This window comes from Ipomoea triloba, chromosome 2 (genome assembly GCF_003576645.1).
Source record: "Ipomoea triloba cultivar NCNSP0323 chromosome 2, ASM357664v1".
NCBI classification, from domain to species: Eukaryota; Viridiplantae; Streptophyta; class Magnoliopsida; order Solanales; family Convolvulaceae; genus Ipomoea; species Ipomoea triloba.
This window is the reverse complement of record NC_044917.1, coordinates 10,718,100-10,740,844: the sequence shown is the minus strand read 5'-3', so window position 1 is coordinate 10,740,844 and position 22,745 is coordinate 10,718,100. Positions and strand designations below refer to the sequence as shown.

At 33.9% G+C, this 22,745-nt stretch overlaps 2 protein-coding genes and 3 non-coding genes across 6 annotated transcripts; 4 read left to right on the top strand and 1 right to left on the bottom strand.

Moving 5' to 3' along the window:
- Positions 1-473: 473 nt before the first annotated feature.
- Positions 474-544, bottom strand: TRNAG-GCC. Its single transcript has one exon. It is a non-coding gene; the product is annotated as a tRNA-Gly (tRNA).
- A 4,525-nt stretch (positions 545-5,069) lies between these two features.
- Positions 5,070-11,793, top strand: LOC116010556 (uridine kinase-like protein 3). Of its 2 annotated transcripts, none has more exons than XM_031250021.1 (15): positions 5,070-5,223; positions 6,498-6,656; positions 7,931-8,022; positions 8,118-8,187; positions 8,271-8,389; positions 8,828-8,924; positions 9,563-9,642; positions 9,813-10,007; positions 10,129-10,212; positions 10,326-10,386; positions 10,461-10,521; positions 10,793-10,886; positions 10,987-11,059; positions 11,210-11,292; positions 11,421-11,793. In XM_031250021.1, exons 2-15 carry the CDS (start codon positions 6,509-6,511, stop codon positions 11,568-11,570), a joined length of 1,407 nt encoding a protein of 468 aa, XP_031105881.1. In that variant the 5' UTR covers positions 5,070-5,223; positions 6,498-6,508; the 3' UTR covers positions 11,571-11,793. The 2 variants fall into 2 exon arrangements, with proteins under 2 accessions (XP_031105881.1, XP_031105882.1); XM_031250022.1 differs by lacking the exon at positions 5,070-5,223 and adding an exon at positions 5,318-5,877 and having other exon boundaries at positions 11,421-11,570.
- Positions 11,794-13,956: 2,163 nt separating this feature from the next.
- TRNAM-CAU lies at positions 13,957-14,028 on the top strand. Its single transcript has one exon. It is a non-coding gene; the product is annotated as a tRNA-Met (tRNA).
- A 78-nt stretch (positions 14,029-14,106) lies between these two features.
- Positions 14,107-14,179, top strand: TRNAA-UGC. The gene has a single exon. It is a non-coding gene; the product is annotated as a tRNA-Ala (tRNA).
- A 3,342-nt stretch (positions 14,180-17,521) lies between these two features.
- Positions 17,522-19,858, top strand: LOC116011334 (fructose-bisphosphate aldolase, cytoplasmic isozyme 1). The gene is made up of 3 exons (XM_031250883.1): positions 17,522-17,694; positions 17,983-18,665; positions 19,321-19,858. The coding sequence occupies exons 1-3, from the start codon at positions 17,550-17,552 to the stop codon at positions 19,681-19,683; spliced, it is 1,191 nt and encodes a 396-aa protein (XP_031106743.1). The 5' UTR covers positions 17,522-17,549; the 3' UTR covers positions 19,684-19,858.
- Positions 19,859-22,745: the final 2,887 nt, after the last annotated feature.

The following is a 22,745-nucleotide window of genomic DNA, read 5'->3' as shown; positions in this document are numbered from 1 at the left end:
TGGCATCATATGATGGCATCAAACTCAAATTTTATTTTATTAATTTAATGACTAATATATTAGTATCAAGATTTACAAAATAAATAAACACTAATGCCTTATCAACTAGGTTCAATGTTTTGACGAATTTATATCAATTAAATATTCAAAGAAAAAAATTATTTGCAAAAAAAACAATGTAATAAGATCAAATTTACCTTTTTAATGATGTAACAAAATATGATTGATTACATAATATTTATACATTCATAATACATTAAATATTTAATTTTACTATAAAATAATTTGAAGATAAAAATGTTAAACATAGTGGGGAGATTTTAGTAATTATGAAGAAATAATCCACCAATGAGACCAAAAAAAAAAAAAAGATGACTGGCTCGGAGGCACTGCGAGTCGTCGGATTAAGATCAGACAATCTGTGGAGACCCAAATCACCACAAGAGCGCAGCTTTCGTCATCGCTACACTGAGTGCACCAGCCGGGAATCGAACCCGGGTCTGTACCGTGGCAGGGTACTATTCTACCACTAGACCACTGGTGCTTCTTGTTTTGAATCACTGAATAATACTTCTTAAAGGCGTCTAAATCAATAGACATATTATTATCAAAATATTATCAAGATGAACCTATCCTATCAAGAAATTTAAGAGTTACCATTATATTATTCGAATTACTACTGATGAAACTTAATATGGTCAAGTTTTACGGAAAAATATTTAAATAGATGAAATAAAATTAAGTCAAAGATCACTGGAAAAATTATTACTCCATATCAAATAATGACAAAAAAAAAAGGAGAAAACCTTTATCTTATTATACTATTTTTAAGACTTTTGCAAAAAATAGAAGTGACTTTATAGTAATATCTTAAGACATATCTTCTACGATTTTTTTTTTTTTCAATATATGATCATACACACCAAAATAAGAGCCATGCAAGAATGATAGCATAAATGAATACTTTTGAAATTATTTTTAGGCACAAAAAATGTATTCAATACAAAAAAAAACAAATAAATGGAATCAAACTCAAGTTCGTATACCATGATAGACTACTATTCTACCACTAGACAACTTATGCTTAAATCTTAATATTTCATTGTACTGAATTAATTTTCATTATAACTTCATCTACTTTTATTATTCTATCCTTAAATAATTGGGTCACACTTGTGTGAGACCGTCTAACGGATCCTTGCTCGTGAGACAGGCCGGGTCGGGTCAAAACACCATGCAAATGTCATACTTATATGTGCAAATGTCATACTTATATGCTCAAATATAACACTAATCAAAAATACAATTTTTGTTACTTATAAGAGAAAAAGTAATACATTTTTCATAATAAGTAATGTTGACAAGTTCCCCTTACTTATAAGGGCAAATATAATACTTTTGAGGACAAATGTAATACTTTTAAATCGAAATAGAAAGTATTGTATTTTCCCTTTAAAGTATTGTATTTTCCCTTTAAAGTAATACTTCTGATTAGTATTACATTTGAGAATATAAGTATGACATTTGTGCATATAAGTGTTACATTTGCATCTTTACCCGACCCGTCTCATGGTGAGATGAGACGGTCTCACACAAGTTTTTGCCAATAATAAAATGTTTATGTTCAATATGTGTGTGGATAGAGTCCTCATGCAAAAAATAATGATTGATCTTAGTCGTTCACTATGATTTTATCAATGATTGAATAAACAACAAAGTGTTTATATTCAAATTAAGCAAAGACTTAGAAGATTTTTTTTTTTTTTGTACCTACAAAATATTTTCTTATACAAAGTATTAGCTTTTTAGCATTCACACAATATACTTTAAATTGTCTATGTGCAAAGCTTCATTTATGTATTCTTTATCAGATTTGATTGATGAATTCTATCTTTGTTGCATCCTTGACAAACAAATAAACCAAACCATCATGGAGACTTTGCGAGGGCATATTGGTGCATTCCATATTCTATATATGTATGCTTGTGTGTGCATGTGTGTATGTACACACACAAACACACACACATATATATATATATTACGAATCATATGTGAATATTAATATGTGTCAAGATCAAGGGGCAAGAATGGAGACAATTAAAAAAAAAAAAACACGATAGCATTATGGTAAATATGTGTAAGTTAGTTCATATGTGTTTTTTCTTTCCGTGCACATTTTTCCTTCTTCAAGTGCATATTTTCCCTGCTTTGAGTACATATATTCTATTTCAGTGTTTAGTTTCCCTTTGAGTGCAAAAATTTGACAAACACACACATATTACGAATCATATGTAAAAGTATTAATTACATTTTTCTTCAAAATAAAGTATTACACTTTCACATATAAGTAATAAACACTTTATTTGTTATTAGTTTACATTTTCAAATATAAGTATTACATTTTTCATCTTTACCTGATCCATCTCACGGAAGTGACGATCTCACACAAGTTTTTACCTAACAACAACAACAATCAAAATTTGAAATTTTTACAATTAAGATATTTAAATTTTGCTAAAAACTAAAAAGTATTATATGTGCATGTGAGATGATGTCACACAAAATTTTGCAATAATTACTTAATTAATATATTTCTACAACAGTCATTAAACAACATAAACTTTGCAGATGCTGTTCAATATGATCATGGCCTGGGGTGCAATTGATAAATCATCATATATCAGATCCGTTAACTGTTGAATAGGTTTTGATGGAAAGATAATATATTAATACGAGTGTTTCTTAATCAATAAGAAAATCGATTTGAGGGTTTTTGTTACTACTAGGGGACCCCTCCTCTTATAAAAACAACAACCTTTCAAAAAATACAAAACCATAATTTTGAAAACATGCCTTAATTTTAAAATGATCGTGAAAGGCATTAGGCATCTTTCACAAGACGGTTTTTGTTGCAACTACTCTAACTTTGAATAATGTATTTGTTCCTCTTGAAGTGGGAATTTTAATTTGTTAGAATTGAAAAGTATGGCTTCTTGTATTTTATTTTATTTTTTTGAGTAAGGGAGGAAATTTAATTTGTAGTCACTACGCAATGGTGTATATTGGATTAACTCCGTCTCTTGATCCTAGCCGACAAAGGACCACAAAGAGGTAAACTAACCTAGATTGTCTGACCAACTCAAACCAAGAAAGTCAATATATAGGCCGCTCTCGCTGAGAGTTTTAAAATGGTAACTTTGTGATTATTAAGTTAACAATTTGACAAACTTGGCTAGGGTTGTCCCCATGATATGACATATTTTAAGCATACAAAAAATAGGGGTAAAATAATGATATTCTATCACCTTTAACGATGATTTTTTAAAGTTTACTAAGATGTTGTGGTCTAGTGGCATCCGGTTGCACCTCACATGAGAGGGGGTGAGTTCGAACTTCAGTGGAGACGATATTGGTTCTAAGTAACTATGAACAGATAATGCATTGTAAAGGAGTCAGTAGTAAACTTATGAACCCAAAAAGAAATTATGTAACCATACCATATAAATCCCAGCAGGAGGGCATTATTCAGCCCAGTAATGTGGAAGCTGATATCCAGGAAGATAATGTCCAAAGCCTTAATTCCACCAATTCACAAAGACAACTTTCAGCCCATTTTGAATCAATTCAAAATTCCACATCTTAATGAAGCCCAACACACTGTTTGTGACAAATTATTGTGTAGAGCATGGTCCACAAAGCTGTGTAGACCATAAATAAAATATACATTTTTAATATATTAAAAGTATATAATTTGTGTACTGAATATACATTATTTTATATAATATAATATATAAAAATCATGTACTTTCAAATAATTTACTTTATGTATACAAATAATGTATATATAATATTTGTGTACTGGATTTTTTTTTTGAGTATCTCAACCTACTGAAGCACAACGAGTCGAGTCAACATATGCCTCTACTGAGGCTCGAACCCACTCCCATCATCCATGTGGGAGTGTTAATCGGGACACCGGATGCCACTTGACCACAAGGTCTAAACCCGATAAATAAAGAATTGATTAAATAAATGAAAAATAATATGAAAAGACAAAGAATGTATGTCCTAAAGACAATTATTGCATTAAGATGTTCTGTAATTGCTATTACAAAGATTCAATAGCTTAGACAATATAGAATATGATTGTGTCTTAATGTGATAATAAAGAAGTCTTTTATACACAGGAAACCCTCTAACCGCCCCCCAATACGGTGGGAACGGTTACAACCTCCTTTGATCGCGTCCAGTCCCACGACCGGACCTATGGATCGACTAGTCGATGCCTCATGGCCGAAGCTTCATAACTGAGCCCTCATGGCCGAAGCTTCATAACTGAGCCCTCATGGCCGAGCCCCCATGGCGTAGGCTTCATAGCTGTGGCCCTATGACAGGGGCATCATAGTCGAGGCCCCCTAGCCGAGGCGTTGTCCTAGGGCGGTTCGGGTCAAGCACGGGGCTCAACCTTGGGGCTCCGGTCCGCTCGAGTACTCCTTACTTCGTCTTTCCGAGTCAGTTTGCTCCATTTCTAATATATCCATCAATTCCATTGTTTGGTTCATTGAAATAATAGATTTAGTAATTGTATTATAGTGTTTGATTGGTTTAAGGAATAAAAATGAAATAAGTATTCAAATGACATAAATATCTTTCACATGAATATTTTATATATGTGTGTGTTGAGAGAGAAAGAGTAACAACAACACAAAGAATCAATACCATATCCATTGAAACTCGATCTCATAAGTTATAATTTCCCATATGAAAGAGTAAAAGTTTATTTTTTATTTGTAGTCCATAGAGACCACACACTTGTATGAATCATAGTCCATGTAAATATGTAATAATATGGGAGTATACTGAGTAGTCTGTCAAGGTAATCAAGAGTGGGCATAATGACGCACTTTGCAAAAGTGGACCCCACATCTGATTTGGAGCCACGGTGTAAAGTAAACCGATCATTTTGCTTGCCTTTCCCTGCATAATGCATATAGACAGAGTTGCCCTTAGATTCGGAATCCAGAGTTCCTGGGGCCCAATGTAATTTCACTAAAATGTGGAGGCCAAAAAGTAACCTCTCAACCGCTGCGCGGAGCGCCCTGTTCCCTCCTCCCTCCTCCGCGTTCCCTATAAATTCCTGTGTCCCTCTCTTCAATCGCTTCCCAACTCGCAAACATCTCCCAGGAGGAACAAGCAACTAAAGATCACATTCTCCTCGTAACAGTAAGTTTGGTTTACAACACCGATGTGATTGTGATTGTGATTATACACACTCACACAAACATCATATACGCACGCATTCATGTTTACCATTCTGCTTTTCTTCATCACTTGCGCTAGTTGTCGCCTCAGTCTGCTTAATCTGAATGTGATTGCATCTTATTTGATCTCAGTAGTCTGTTTTGTTATAATGTATGATCGTCTGACACGAAATCACGGAGTTAATTTATCTATTTTAGTGAATATATATTTAAATGGCTCAGGAAGATTTGGTTTTCAGTGTTGATGAAGATCTTGAATCTGAATAGTATAATACTGTGAATGCGACAAGTCAAATTAGTACTCTGTAGTTTTTACTATCTAGTCTAAATTTATCACGAGGCATTACTGTTGTTATTGGTTAATTTGGTTTAATCCCCCGATTGTGCTCGGGCGTGGAGACGTCGGATCGGCCGGGATTCTTTTTCCAGAACTTTATGTTTTTGGAATATGTACTAAGATGCTGATGGCTTATCAATTCATAATCAGCTCAAGATGTATGGACTCAGATGCTAAGGACTCAGGACTCAGGAGTTATTAGGATTATCAGTGATGTTTTCCTACTGCATTCAATGCATATGAACAAATGAAGATCCTCTATTTTAATCACCTCAAGATGTATGAACTCAGATGCTATGGACTCTGGAGTAATTAGGATTATCAGTGATGTTTTCCTACTGCATTTGATGCATATGAACAAATATGATTTAGGACGATCACATTTCTCATCAACAGGTGTATAATTGCTCTCAGGACTGAGATGTTTAATTCGATTATAGATTATAGATGTACAACTAAAATTCTTTTTAGTTTATCAGATTTTGTTCACTTGGATTCGAACAAGATCATATATATGATATATCACTTAAAATTGAGTGAGCTAATATGTCACTGAGCATGGAATCAGTCATTCAGGACTGAGATAATCAACTTCACTTTGTAGTTTGTAAACTTTGAGATGGCATTTGTTTTTAAGTCTGGATAGGAGGGGTCTTTGAGGTAATGGACCTGCTCACAACCTACAGAAAACCACTTATTTATTTTTAAAGGTAATGACTTTACCTTTCATCTGTACACTTACCTTGGCTTGACCTTGGATGGATGCATGCTGGGATTTTCTATAAATGATAGTAACTGTAAAAGTTGATATCATATTTGTTACCACCATTGTAATGTTGCACTGTATTGCCATATGTCTATGAGATTTATTCCTTCCATCAATTACTTCTATTCTCTAGGTAAATTATCAATGGGTTCACAACCAGTAGAAGATTTTATAGAGGCTTCGTCTGGAGTTCATTATTCAGGATTCCATATGGAGGGGCCAAATTCTTCAGACATTGAGAAACCAACAACTTCAACGGGTGTAAATGTGCTTAAACAGCCCTTTGTGATTGGTATGTTAGCCACAGAATTACAATTCTTTCTTCCATGCAGACAGATATTTCTGGACTCAATTCAGATTTTAGGTCATCACCCATTCACAATTTAGCCTAGGGATGTAAAAAAAGGAAAAAAAAAAAAAAAAAAAAAACAGTAAAACTGCATTGTAATTGCCCAACAAACAGCTGTTTTTAACAATTCTAAATAATGTATTATACTGCAAGATACTAGCTAGGCAGGAATGGTTTAAAAAAATAATTAAATCAAAAAAAAAAATGAACAGCCCATTATTTATACACACAATGCAATGCCTATGTACATATGTACCTAAATATACAAATAAATGTGTTGATTGATTACATGATACTTTTCTTTTTCCTAGTTAAATTGAAGTGAACTTTTTTTGGGTTAATTTCATATTGTATTTTATTTTTTCATTTATATTAATTGTTTTTGTGCACTTATAAAATTTTCTATAAAAAAATATGTGCTATATTGCAAACTAAGATTGGTGATTATGAATGAAGTTTAATTTGCATTTCAACTAGTAACTATTATTAAGTTGTTGTCTTAATAAAGAAGTGTTTAAAATTATAACAAGTAATTTACTTAACCATTAAATAAAATAATTTTAAAAATATTATAACAGCCCAAACTGTTCTCAAAACAAGCTAAATTGCATGGTTATTTATTTATTTATTTATAACTTAATCATTGGTTACTATTTAACTTTTTACAAAAAATGCTAAGCTTGGGCCAGTTATAAACATTATTAAAACCTCCCAAAATCACTCATGAACACTCCTGGTTTTGCAATAGAAATGCAAATATGGTTATCTATTATTCACTATGAAATTGTATCAGTCTTTTTGGATGTTTGTACACATTCTTTGTTTGATAATGTTCAGAAGAATGCCCTGTGATGAGTTTTGAAACTAAAGAAGAATCATCTTTCTAAAGGCTGGAATAGTTCATTCAAATGTGTCAGCATTCATCCAAAAATTTCTCAGATCTTGACACAATATAAAGTACATGAAGTTTTGAACAACAAACCACTTTGATTGCTCTTTTTTTTGTTTTTGTTTTTGTTTGTTTGTTTTTTTTTTTTTTTTGTTTTGTTTTGTTTTGTTTTGTTTTTTGTCTTTCTCTCTCTTTTAATAATACTTTCTGAAGTAAATGCCCATTTGACTTGTAATAACTATCCTACTTGAAATCTATAACAAACCCCATTCCCTTCCCCTATATGTTTCTGCTTCGTGAATGCTCTAATCAAATGCCCAAACTATAGGAGTTGCTGGAGGTGCTGCATCTGGAAAGACCACAGTTTGTGATTTGATTATTGAGCAGCTTCGTGATCAGCGTGTAGTCCTAGTTAACCAGGTTTCTCCTGTTTTCAAACATAAACATAACAAATTTTATCTCTGCAATCATTTAAAGGTTCATACTGATTTCTTATATTTGTTTCTGATTGACAGGATTCTTTCTACCATAATTTGACACCTGAGGAACTAACAAAAGTTCATGAATACAACTTTGATCATCCTGGTTAGTATACACTCCTTTTTAGTTTTTTCTCTTTCCTCTTTTCTTTTCTTTATTGATATTTTTTATTTAATCCTTTTGTGCAGATGCATTTGACACTGAGCAATTATTGTCTGTCATGGATAAACTGAAGCATGGGCAAGCAGTAGATATCCCAAAATATGACTTCAAGTGTTACAAGAACAATGTATTTCCACCTCGAAGGGTAATCTATCCAAAGTCTCATATACAATTTTTTCAGCTTTCTCTATTAAAGAAGCTTTCATTTTTAGCACACAACTCAATTCATGGGCGCTGTGGGTTGGTTGCTTAAGAATGCATCAAATTATCTTATTTCTGCTGTATATTTTATTACTTACATATAATGTTGCTTTACTCCCCTTTATCCCTTTGCCATCCTGATTTAGACTTCGAAAAGCAAACATGTTGGTGCCCCTGCTTCTGATAGATACCCCTGCTTAGTGACTAAATTACTTGGTGACACAACTCACACAAGTAAAATCTCATTCATGTTACCTTACTAGATGAAACAATGCTTTGCTTCCAACCCTCCATTAGGAGTAACAACTAATATATCTGTGATTTTCTTTTTCTTTTTTAATTCTCTAATTAATTTCCCACTTTTTTATTCAACATTTGCCAGGTAAATCCTTCAGATGTCATAATCTTAGAAGGCATTCTTATTTTTCATGATCCTCGTGTGCGAGATCTAATGAATATGAAGATATTTGTAGATACAGGTTCTTTCCTTTTCTTTCTATGATTGTTTGACTTGAACTTTCTAGTTTAATGTAATGTGTCTGCTTATAACTTTTCTATGTTTAGTACTTTAGTTGTGCCCTTTGTCTGACTTAATCATATTAGAAGTAATGTACAAAAGGCTGCTAGATTGTTTGTCAACCAAGAAAGCTGTTGATCTATGAAGTTTTGACATTTCAATCATATTGTTTTGTCTAAACTTCCTAGAGGCGTAATGGAGAACTTTTTATACAACTTCACTTGCCTTAAGCTGATATGTCAAACATAGTGATCCAGAGGAGATTTAGACCATGCTCTGGAATCTGTGAACTGTTCATCCACCGCATAACGTCTTTATTATTCAGGAAAACTTGCTTGAGGAATAAAGAGAATCACTGTAATCCTTGCTATTAGATAACATATTCATTGGTTTGGTTAACTGCCTGAAACTTCTAGTATATCGTATCATATTTGTTAGAATTCTTGCCAATTGGTGCATTTAATTGTCATCCATGAGTCTATTGTATATTTCTCTTATTCTCAGCCCGGTCCTTCCTGGATGACCTTGTTTTGTTGCCTTTATGATGTGGCTGGTCTTCTGTTTTTTACGGGTTTCACAATCTCAGAGTTTTCAGTGCAGATGCTGATGTACGTCTTGCAAGGAGAATAAGACGTGACACAGTTGAAAAGGGTAGAGATATTGCTACAGTACTTGATCAGGTTAGAACAATGTGGCTTTTTAAAGTGATCTATATAGGCTCACTGCCTTGAAGATAATGATCTTTCTATGAAGCTTTTATCTTCTCGGTTTAGTTTGTACTCATCTAAATTTTTACATTCTGAGCAATTAACATTGTGTTTACCAATGATTGGCTTTAATCTTCATACAGTACTCAAAGTTTGTCAAACGAGCTTTTGATGATTTCATTCTTCCAACAAAGAAGTATGCTGACATAATCATTCCTCGTGGTGGAGACAATCATGTTGCTGTTGACTTGATTGTGCAACACATTAGGACAAAACTTGGTCAACATGATCTATGTAAAATATATCCTAATCTTTATGTCATTCAATCAACTTTTCAGGTACCATCTTGTCTGTTCTAATTCAGATAACATCCTACTCCTACATGTTTGCTCTTTATTTTATTCATTAAACCCATAGTTGAGCCTGTGATTTTACCGAAAGTTATTTCTTTTCTTTTAGATACGAGGCATGCACACACTTGTCCGTGATTCCAAAACAACAAAACATGATTTTGTATTTTATGCTGATCGGCTGATCCGTTTGGTAGGTTTTGGGATTGCAAACTCGTTTCATTTTGTAGTGAAGTTATGAGTATTTGCTGTCATAACACAATGATATCACTCTTCTACTTGATTACAATCTAATGTTTAAACCAGGTAGTTGAACATGGTCTTGGGCATCTTCCATTTACTGAAAAGCAGGTGATCACTCCAACTGGTAAGGCTCTACCAGTTAATGAAAAGCAGATGCTGTTTAAATACTGTTTCTTAATGCCTTTTGTCTGAGTGCAGGATCTGTATACTCTGGTGTTGATTTCTGTAAGAGATTATGTGGAGTTTCTGTAATTCGAAGGTAACTTCATGTTGGTCATTTGTTTTTTTTTTTTTTTTGTTTCATCAGTTCAGACTTCACAGTGTTTATCAAGATTAACCTTCTTTTGTTACACTTTTTAGAGCCTTAAGCACAAAGGGAAACCTACTGTAATCAATTTGAATTTTGTTGCAATGTTGCAATTAGCACCCTTGTCTCTGTTCCTTTCTCATTGTGCCTTCTCTGGAGACTGGACTTGTCTGTCATAGGTTTCTAAATTGCATATGTAACTAAAGATATTAAAATTTATCAGTGGTGAGAGCATGGAAAATGCATTGCGAGCATGTTGTAAGGGTATAAAGATTGGCAAGATCCTTATTCACAGAGAGGGTGACAATGGTCAGCAGGTAAGGCAGCCAGCTACTTCAATTCATCCCCTGCTTTGCCATGTTGATTTGTTTTAGTGTTAGTTTAACCTTGTGACACAATGATTAACGCCATGTGCAGCTTATCTATGAAAAACTGCCGGAAGACATTGCAGAGAGGCACGTCTTGCTGCTGGACCCTATCCTAGGCACAGGTTAATATTGGCCTTCCCCATTTTTAAGTGGTGTAAGATTAGAGATGAAGGAAGATTTGTGTGCACAAGCATGGCAGCCATGTCTTGGTCTTGTGTAAAAAATTTCCAATAATTTATAATTATTTGACCTCTCCGCTCCGCTCCGTGCAGGGAATTCAGCCGTTGAAGCTATTTCTTTGTTGCTAAAGAAAGGTGTACCTGAGTCCAAAATTTTATTCCTAAATCTTATATCTGTAAGTGGGTAGAGCAACATTATATTAGTCACTGTGTCCTATTCAAGAAGTTCGTTTGTGTATCTATCTAGACTAAGACTAGATTACATCCATGCAAGTAATTATGCTGCCTGTACGTTTTGTTGCAGGCACCCCAAGGAGTACATATGGTGTGCAAACGTTTCCCAAGAATAAAGATGGTAACATCCGAGATTGAAATGGGTCTGAACAAAGACTTCCGTGTAATTCCTGGCATGGGGGAGTTTGGGGATCGTTATTTCGGCACCGACGAAGATTAAACACCCAGAGCTGAGCTTCACCTTCCCACCGATTATACCAGAAATTCTTTCAGTTTAATTTGTCAATGACGGACTGGACCCTCCTATAAAAATCTATAATTGCTGTTTTATTTTTATTTTATTTTTTTCTCATCGAGTCATCCCCCTCCAATTTTTTTTGAGTATAAAAAGAAGTAAACTATGTATTCTTCTTAAATTAATTAAAAATCACTATTTTTTTCCACTTTATCCTTTATATATTTTTAGTAATTTTCGCTTTATTAATTTAAATACTAATAAATTTTACTCTCTAGTTTATCCTTTATGCTGGTTAAAATATAGTTTTTTTAGAAAGTATTTCTATTTGATAATAGTAATGCTTTTATCTTATTCTACTAAGACCATTTATTTTTACCACTAAACAGATATTATAATCAGATAAGATTTATTAAAATGACATCTTTACTTTTATTTATATTAAAAGTTACACTGAAACTATATTTTTTAAATGTTTTTTTCCTTTCTTTATAAAAATAGCATGTATAGTAATATTTAGTTTTCTAAATAATTTTCTTTAATAATAAGACTTAAGTAACAACAACAACCACCACAACAACAACAATAATAATAATAATAATATAATTATATAATTATAAATTAATTTATCTTTATTTTATTATATACATTAGAATTCGCCTGAATTAGTATACATACGAATGTTGTTTGTTAATGTTTTTAAAACAAATAGTATTTTCACACGGGCACGGAATGAATTTGTTATAACTGCATTGAGGAAGGAAACAAAATTTATGACTGAATTTTATACAAAAGAAATGAATTTGTTATAACTGCATTGATGAAGGAAAGAAAATTTATGACTGTATTTTATACAAAAGAAATGAATTTGTTATAACTGCATTGAGGAAGGAAAGAAAATCTATGACTGTATTTTATACAAAAGAAAATAAGCGCGTAAGCTATTAGAAAAAAAAATTGCTCACCATTAAATTTCTGATAAACTGAATTAAATGTTGAACAACCAACAATTCTTTGCAATACCGACTCATTTTCTAAAAAGCATAAAAGGAAGGATCAATATTTAGACGATTCTCATAGAATAATTCGTACTTTAAATATACAACTATGAATGCATATCATATTTTTAATATTAAATCTTATATATTAATTGCATATATATTATTTGGTTGCTAACCACTGCAATATTTTTGAGAAATAATAAAATCAAATAAGTACATAATAATTAACACATTAATTAGAGTAAATCAATAATTTAAAACAACAAATACATCAAAATTTGTATATAATAAAATGTAAATGTGACGGTAAATATGTTCACCAATGTATATTTCAGTATTAGTGAAGTAGAGTACAGTAGTGTTCGCATACAATAGTTTTCTCCCCCCTCTACTCTACAACAAGGCTCTTTTTATACTTGAGGTACAACGACTCTTCTGTGACTTGTAACGGTTGTTTAATGATGGTGAGCATTCAATATATGGTAATGGAGCTGTTGATAATAACTCATCTTCTCAAGTATAACGGGTGACTGTTTGACCCCCTGAGTCCGTTTCCCTGCTTGCAATCCGTGTTAGTGTTGCTTGTGGTTCTGAGTCGGGTGCTCACCCAATTACCCTGTCAAAATGTTATTACAAATAATTTAAATTTGAGTTGTATTGTCATTTCTAGGCATATTAATAGGTGCTCTTAGAGAGCAAACCATAATCCACCGTACAATGTTTCACTACCGGTCACTACAATATTATGCAAACCTTAATAGTATAGAAGTATGTTTTGAGCGAGGAGTTAAAATGAAGGATTTTGTTTTTATTAATAGTATATATAGATTACGTTGCAGGAAAGTATATATACTGTTATTAAGATTAGTAGTTTTAATATGGAATTATATTATGAATAAGAAAATAGTAAAGAATATATTGTATTAGGTATTATCATATTTTAATATACAATTGTAGTACAAATAGGAATGAGTGGTAAGTTAAAATGGAGAATTTTATTTTTATTAATAGTATAAATTACATAATAAAATACTAATTGATCTTAAATTATTGTACAACTATACAATTAGCAAAACTCAAGATAAACACATCAGCATGTGCATTAGACTTTAAACTTAAAAGATATATATTTTCTTAGCGTTATCAGTGGAAAAATGGAATTCACGTTACAACTTACAAGTACTTGCCAAGTGATTTTTTTTTTTTTTTTTTTGGAGGGGAGTGTTCCTTCAATGAACTTATCAAGATGATCTCCGGTAATAAATAAAGAATTATTGTAAATAATTGCGTTTACATTCATAATCGAATGTTAGAGAAATACTCCACCAGAACAAGGGATAAATACGTTAATAATAGAAACGAATCTCAAAATCAGAGTGGCGCAGCGGAAGCGTGGTGGGCCCATAACCCACAGGTCCCAGGATCGAAACCTGGCTCTGATATGAGTGGCTTCCGATAGTTTTGTAAATACTTCTTTCTGTATCGATATAGATAACATTTTGACTACAATAATGTGAACAGGGGATGTAGCTCAAATGGTAGAGCGCTCGCTTTGCATGCGAGAGGCACGGGGTTCGATCCCCCGCATCTCCAGTTGGTTAAAAATCTGTAATGTTTGTTCTATTTGTGACCTTTTTGGGATCCCCCGCATGGCCGCATCTCCGGTTGGTTAAAAATCTGTAATGTAAGTTCTACTTGCGACCTTTTTGTTAACAACTAAATTCGATCACGTCAATCAGATATATATTTATATATAATTCGTTAAAAAATTAAATCAATTTTAAAGTTGATACTTTAAATTAGAGGATAAGGGTTCGTATGCGGATAAATAGAGAGCATATCTTATTACAAATATAATTAAGTTTTAAGTATGAAAACGTGTGATGGGCAGGGGTGTAAACGAGCCGAGCCGAGCTCGAGCTCGAGCATAGGGTGACTTGAGCTCGAGCTCGTTAAGGAAGGCTCGGCTCGAGTTCGAGCTCGAGCTTGAGAATTGATGCTCGAGCTCGAGCTCGCCAATTTTCGAGCCGCTCGAGTTCGGCTTGAGTAGCTCGATTGTTCGAGCTCGAGTTCGAGTTCGATTTTGAGCTCAAATTTAACGTGTTTGATTTTAAATTAATGTTTCAATTAAAAATAAACTATAATTTTATATGTATATATTATATTATATAAATAAATAAATAAATATATATATATATATATATATATATATATATATATAAGATTATATATATATGGCTCGCGAGCGGCTCGACAAGCCACGATCCTAGGACATTAGAGCTCGAGCTCGACTCGGTTATTAAATGAGTCGCTCGAGTTCGGCTCGAGCCGAGCTTTGACCGAGCAGCTCACGGACCGCTCGGCTCATTTACACCCCTAGTGATAGGGCATTGATTCTTTGGATTGGAAAAGATTGAGGACGTATATAACATATATTACCTTGTAAAGAATTATAAGAGTTTTTTTTTTTTTAGTAAAATTAATATTTTCACCCGTGTGTTGCACGGAATGAATTTGTTATAATATTTTAAAAATATTTGGATCGATATACAATTATATAAATTACAACAACGAATATTATATAGTGCAATTGATGAAATAGATTGGATCGATTATTTTTTCTGATGTATCCTTGCTTGAATTCGATCAAATAATTGCCCAATTACCCGTGCAATACATAAGTAAAATTTTTTATTATATATTTAGATAATAAAATTAAAAATAAAATTATAAATAATTCTAATATTTGAAAGTATATATTTATTTGATTAGAAAATTAGTGCAAAAGTATCACTCAATTAATTGAATAAGTAATTATCTTAAAAATCGATATATAATATGATTTATGTAATTATATTATTACTAAAATAAATATGAAAAAAATACAAAAATAATTTTATTGTAATTATTATAAAAATAAGTCAAACTACTCATGTTTAGCTTAATATTACCATAATAATTATTAGACAATTATACTAATATTTGTGCAGTTATACTTTATACCTAAGCATAATTCTTTTCACCATACCATCTTTAAATATTTCCTCATCCTCCATATTTTAATGAATTAATTGTAATTATACTAATATTCGTGTAATTATTAGCTTAATTAACATAATAATTTATTTTGTTCTCACAGTATTATACCTTAAATATGTGTGTGTGTGTGTGTAAATTATCCCCTGTAATAATCCAATGACCCATGTTTAATTGTAATTATTATACTATTATTATGATAATTATTAGTTAATTATACAAATATATGTGAAATTATATATAAGTTATCACATTTATTGAGCTATTATTTCACCATAATAATTATTATATTTTATATAGTAATAGGTTGAGAGGTAGTTTGGGCGGGAAGTTGTAAAAGTATGATTTTGTTTTTATTAGTAGTATACATAAGGATGCATGTTTAATGTACAATTGTATTAAGGTTAGAAAGAAAAATAGAATCACAGTCTAATGGTGCGGAAATATAAAATTTAATCGTCCAGAACACAAATATATATTGTTTGTCGTCAATTTAAAATTGATCGGGCAAGGTTCTCATTTATTGGGTTCGATCTTAGGCTTCTTCAAACCCTTTGAAGAAGATGAGCAATCCACATTTATTCTGTTTAAAGACTACTGTTGGGAGTGCTTTCATCAACCAAAATGACTTCTAGACTTGACGAAGATGTAACTTCCAATGGTGTTATGCCTTGGATGAAATTAACTATACTATTAAGAAAAACAAGGTGAAAAAAATATTATTGCAAGAGGAAGAAACATGTTTAATGAGAACTAACTTGTTCAACATTGTCCTGTGTGGAGCGTTGATATCCCCTAGACAAATAACAACGCATCAAACGAAGTCTTATAGAGTTTTTCCTCGTCTTGGGGGATATGTCGAAGGCATAGGCGAAAACAGACTCCATTAGTCAACGATAAGAAAAAATAGCAGAAATACTAGAGAAGAACGTAAAATAATCGATGGAAGAATTGTTCACAATTAAGAGAGTATTTATAGTGCAATTTCAATATTATTATTTGCAGAAAATATTACGAATAGAAAAATATTTATACTGTAACCTTTTTTAATGTACGAGTTGCAAAAGTATGATTTTGTTTTTATTAGTAGTATAGATATAAATTTCATGCAATATTATGTCAATATACTGAACTGAAGCACAAAGAGTCAACAGACTTGCCTCCACACTATGAGAGTGTACACTGGGTGCCGCTTAACCACAAGGTCTTTGGCATATAGATTGTAGTTAATAATGATAAAACATAGAATTATTCACATACAAATAATATTAATATATTCTTCCCAAGGCACATAAAAATAATCTAAAATTTCTCATTCTTGATAACAGTAAAATCTGTACCTTAATTTATTACGAGTATTTCATTCTACAAAAAGCACATTCATATGACCACAACATAATATTTAGAACAAACCAATTAATCACTTCAAAATATGATCACAATTAATTAAATATCATGAACCATGTTAAAGTATAGAAAAATAATATATTACTTCAACAAAACCTCAAGAAGTACATAGGTATAACATCACATTTATCTACAAAATTATTTATAAACACATATAATAAATTGAAGTAACACTTGGAATATACACTAATAACTATATATATTGAGTTTTAGTTAATATAAACTTACAAACACAAAATTAGAAGGGTAAAGTAAATAATAAGTTATTTATTTTCTTAATATCCACGATAAACATAGCTATCCTTTATATTTTAGAATAGATTGAGAAAATATTATTCACCAAAAAAATTGATAATATATATTCTAAAGAACAGTGTGTGAAATATCTGTGTGATTGGAGAAAGGCCAGAAAGGTGCCATTTGGCATTGAGAGTGGTCACTCGTTCCTGAAACCCAGGACGATAATCTTTGTTGGGCTACTCTTTTAACACGTGTCGCGTAAATTGCTCGACTGGATAATATGGGAATATCCGCAAAAAGTGGTGTATATTGCATGCATATTCCCTTCCAGTTTTCGTTGAACCCCTTTTATAATCCCTTCTTCCATTATCCTCCATCTCAACAACCTATACTAGCCATGTCTGCCTTCGTAGGAAAATATGCTGGTAAAAACTCTCGATCTTTCTCTTTCTCCTTCTCTCTCATATGAATATGTTATGTATTAACTCTTACTGATTTAACTTACTGATTTAGCTGACATTATTATTTAAGAGAAGAAACTAATGTTTGAAATAATGTGAGATTATGTCTTATATGCTGAGCCACTGAGTTATTCTGATTTATATCATTTGAAATGCTCTATCAAGAACGAATATGGGTCATGGGAACCCTTAGAATTGGGATTCAAGATTTTTATGTATTATTAATATTATCTAAATTAAATGTGATTGCAGATGAGCTGATCAAGACTGCAAAGTACATTGCGACGCCGGGGAAGGGAATCCTGGCCGCCGACGAGAGCACGGGCACCATAGGCAAGCGTTTATCAAGCATCAACGTGGAAAACATCGAGTCTAATCGCCAGGCTCTCCGGGAGCTCCTCTTCACATCACCCAACGCCCTCCCCTACCTCTCGGGCGTGATTCTGTTCGAGGAAACCCTGTACCAGAAGACCTCGGACGGCAAGCCCTTCGTGGAGGTCCTCCAAGAGAACAATGTGGTTCCGGGCATCAAGGTGGACAAGGGGACCGTCGAGCTGGCGGGGACCGACGGCGAAACGACGACGCAGGGGTTCGACTCGCTGGGGGCGCGGTGCCAGCAGTACTACAAGGCGGGCGCGCGGTTCGCCAAGTGGAGAGCGGTGCTGAAAATTGGGGAGACGGAGCCGTCGGAGCTATCGATCCAGCAGAACGCTCAGGGGTTGGCTCGCTACGCCATAATCTGTCAGGAGAATGGGCTGGTCCCGATTGTGGAGCCGGAGGTGCTCACCGACGGTAGTCATGACATCAAGAAATGCGCCGCCGTTACTGAGACTGTTCTTGCGGCTGTTTATAAGGCACTCAATGACCACCATGTCCTCCTTGAAGGAACTCTCTTGAAGCCTAACATGGTCACCCCTGGCTCTGCTAGCCCAAAGGTTTGCAACCATTCTTATCTTGCCTAATTTAATTAGTACTATCAGAGCAGGTCGGTCTGGCCAATTAGCGGGCCAGGTCCTTTAAGCCCACTCATTAATGTGTTACGCTTTTTATAGTCCTAACTCGTCTTTAACGCAGGTGGGTACGATCAACTCATGAGCTTCGACCCACTCTGATAGTACAAAATTTAATTATTATTATTTTTTAGATGACAAAAAAATACGTAGTGGCTACTTAATGATGTGCACTGATTAACCGTGTAATCTTAGTCGATAGAGGACCCCAAAGAAGTTAAACCAGCATAGGTTGTTCATAATTGACGAGCTCAAACCAAGAAAGACAATCTTCTATCCACCTAGTGCTGAATTTGTTCCTGTAGGTCTGACCTAATGATTCTCCTAGCACTAGCCAGTATACTCATGATTTGTATTATTTGTTAGAATCAAACACTTACCACTATATCAGACATAATTTTTTTTTTAATATCTACCTAGTTGTCAGTGTCACATTTGCCTAAGATAAGGTATTGGGCCTAATAATTTCCTAGTTATCTGGTGCTACTCTAATTTGAGAGTTGAACTTATATCCTTATAGTTAGCACTTAAGAGTCTGATCAACTAGCAAAAATTAAATTATTAATTGATTGATGAATAGGTTGCAGCGGAAGTGATTGCTGAATACACGGTAACAGCGTTGAGGCGGACAGTTCCACCGGCGGTGCCGGGGATCGTGTTCCTGTCGGGGGGACAGAGCGAGGAGGAGGCGACGGTGAACCTAAATGCGATGAACAAGCTGGACGTGTTGAAGCCATGGACACTGTCATTCTCCTTCGGGCGAGCTCTGCAGCAGAGCACACTGAAGACATGGGGAGGGAAAAAGGAGAATGTTGGGAAGGCTCAAGAGGCGTTCTTGGTGAGGTGCAAAGCCAATTCTGACGCCACCATTGGCAAATACACTGGTGGAACCGCCGCCGGCGCCGCCACTGAGAGCTTGTTCGTCTCCGGATACAAGTATTAGCTGCCCTATCATCCAGATCAGTATATACGTATATTCGTATGTGTATGTGTATGTATCTATATGATTATACTTGCATTGTTGACTTGTTTTGTGCGTGGAGGGGTTCATAATTGTGCACGTGTATTGATTTACAGTTTTACATTATGAAATCTAATTTATTTTTGCTTTCTTTTAATGATTCGATCTTTACTTTACTGTATCTTTGCCGATACACTGTATAGTGTATACTGTACTCCGTAGTTGATATTCGGTAGTATAGAATTCTCTATTTTTAGGGTTGAATTGAATTATTTATAGTTTTTATGTATAAAAACTTCTGCTTTTGTATAAAAATTACTCCGTAAAAAGTAGTGAAAATTAATTTGATATATTTAATTGAGTAGATTAATGATGGATGATTGCTGAAAATAAAGAGAAGATGGATACAGTCAATTTAATAAATATTACAAAACTAAAAATTCATAATAATTATAAAATTAGCACTGTATTTTTTTATATTAAAATTTTAATTAAATTATTAATAAACTTTTATGAGTGACTGTGATTAATCTTCATGAACCCCACTATATATTAATGAGTATTATTCAAAAGATATCAATATGCATGATATTTTGAATATGGAGTAAGGCTTTCTTCCTTTTGTTAACTCTGATGATCAACGCAAAAGTAATCGAACAGAGAGAGAAAAGTAAAACAATAATTGATAATGCTGAGAAAAAATGTACGAGGATATTCTCATTAATTCGTCCAACTGAACAACATGATACAAATATATATTTTCGAGCAATTCTACGTGTACTCCCAATTCACTCTCATTTTTTACTCCATATGAGTTGGCATGTTTTGATTGATCAATTTAATAGGGGGCCATGATGTTTGCTCATTCTCCTGTTTTCATCATCCAATCAAATTTAAACACAATTGGGAGTAAAAGTTGGGAGTATGATTTTGGGAGTGCATCTAGCATTTTTGTATATTTTCCTACAAACTAGGAAAATAACAAACTACTAACGATAACGGCCACATATTTAAATCTTCATAACACTCCCCTCCCATGATCATGCCTCGTTAAAAACCTTACTAGAAAAAACATAGTGAAGGAAAAGAGTACACTCGATGTATGTAAAATTATATGATGCGCAGGTTGCCTCGTTAAAACCCTTACATGATGTGTTCATAAGTACAGAATTTCACAACACAAGATACAAAAATTCATAACAAAAAATACAATTATTAATTTGTTTGAAGTACAAAATTCATACATTTAAGATACAGAATGTCATAATAATATAATATAAGACAAAAACTTACAACATAAAACAGATACACATGCACCAAGCTTCATAGTGTAATGTGAATTCTAGTTCATGGTATAAGGATTGATATTTTACTACTTCTAAAGAATATATTTCTTTCTAAACTAGTAATAGTAGTGTTGTTGTTATTATTGATATTATTATTTTATAATAATGTAGAATAGGATTTGGTGTAATGGGTTGGAGTTGAATAAAATTTGGTATAAGAATATGCTAAGGATATTTGTGAAATTAAGTTGAGATTTTAATGTTTTAGTGAAAAATGGGTTGGAAATGGCCTTAGTAGGGAAGAATGAAACAAGGCTAAATGCAAAAGTAAAAGAGGCGATAAAGTGGATGGATGCGAAGAGCTTCAATTCTTGACTGCCACTTGCTACCAACATAATTTAGAAATAAATTGCAAATGAAATTAGTGGTGTTTACTTCAAAAATAAAAATAAAAATAGTGGTGTTGATTAACAAGGAAAAAGATGACACGACCTGATGGATCCTTCAATGCAAGGATAAACAATCATTCCTTAAACCACTACGCCACTTTTCGTTAATTTTTTTTATTTATATGGAAGGAGGTCACCCACTAACAGATCATACAAAAATCACTAACAGATCATACAAAAATCAGTCACTATACAAACAACGCCAAAGTTCAACTGCCACATCTCAAGGTTAAGGAGTTCTCTTTTGCAAGCATGTAGGATATTCTGCACAATTGAGGTTGGCGGATTATTGCTGTGTATGTAGTCCACCAGGTTCTTTGCATCACATTCGAACTGAACCTTGTTGAAACCCAATGATACAGCTAGCTGGATGCCTTTCAATAAGGCCCAAGCCTCCGCTTCTAAGGGGGAGCACCTGCCTATGGACTAATCATGACAAAAAAAAAAGCTAAAGAAGATGCGCTAAGAGCGCAGGTGCAGGGGCACCACTTAGCCATCCTGGCTAACAAGATACTGGTCTTCATCCATGGCTTCATTTAGTTGGTCTGTTCTCAAGGTGGAGTTGCGATCAGTGTCCGAGGGTGCTTCTTTGAATACTGTTGCAAGACCATCTGTTATGGGAGGATTGAGACCACCCTCATTATGGTAGACCACCATTGTTGATATGGTTTTTCCTCTAGTCGAGCCTCTGACGACTGTGTGTTCGGGCTCCGCCGCAGCGCGGTTGGGGTTGCCACCCCTTCCGCCACGCCCTCTGTAGTCTCCACGATTAGCTTGCTGGACCTGGGCAATAGGCTGAGGGAGAGCTCTTTGTGTGACGTACGGTGACCTCTGCTCCGGGCGAGTCCGGTCTTTTGGAATATTCGTTCTGATTCTAGGCAGTAGGTCTGTACGCTGTTGCATTGGTAAGAATTGGTCAGGTACGTCCTGATCTTGAACCATTTCATTAAGGTCAAGATCTTGTAAGGGGGCGAATCTTGACTGAGTTTCAGCTCCTTCAAACCTCTGTTCTCTAGTTCCTGGTTGATTCGGTCGTCTTCCCCAAGCCGCACCTCTGTTAGCTTGACTAGAAGTTCTAGGGCGTCCTCTTCTATTCGATCTGGACACTAACATCCAAGAACCGTATTTCCTTGGGTCTTTCTGCTTTAGTCCGGAGTCATCCACCTTAGTGCTGGTTCTCGTTTCCTCACGTGCTGCTGCAACGTCATTCCCATTCTCGTCTTTCCCGCATTGCTCATGTCGATGGTCATTCCCATTCTCGTCTTTCCCGCATTGCTCATGTCGATGACCATATGTTCCACAGTTTTTC

Excerpts from the sequence above, each read along its gene's own strand:
- LOC116010556 (XM_031250021.1), top strand. The coding sequence starts at position 6,509 with ATGGGTTCACAACCAGTAGAAGATTTTATAGAGGCTTCGTCTGGAGTT. Across the intron at positions 8,023-8,117 it reads GTGTAGTCCTAGTTAACCAG|GATTCTTTCTACCATAATTT; the intron begins GTTTCTCCTGTT and ends TCTGATTGACAG. Across the intron at positions 8,925-9,562 it reads GAAGATATTTGTAGATACAG|ATGCTGATGTACGTCTTGCA; the intron begins GTTCTTTCCTTT and ends TTTTCAGTGCAG.
- LOC116011334 (XM_031250883.1), top strand. The coding sequence starts at position 17,550 with ATGGGAATATCCGCAAAAAGTGGTGTATATTGCATGCATATTCCCTTC. Across the intron at positions 17,695-17,982 it reads CTTCGTAGGAAAATATGCTG|ATGAGCTGATCAAGACTGCA; the intron begins GTAAAAACTCTC and ends ATGTGATTGCAG. Across the intron at positions 18,666-19,320 it reads CTGGCTCTGCTAGCCCAAAG|GTTGCAGCGGAAGTGATTGC; the intron begins GTTTGCAACCAT and ends ATTGATGAATAG.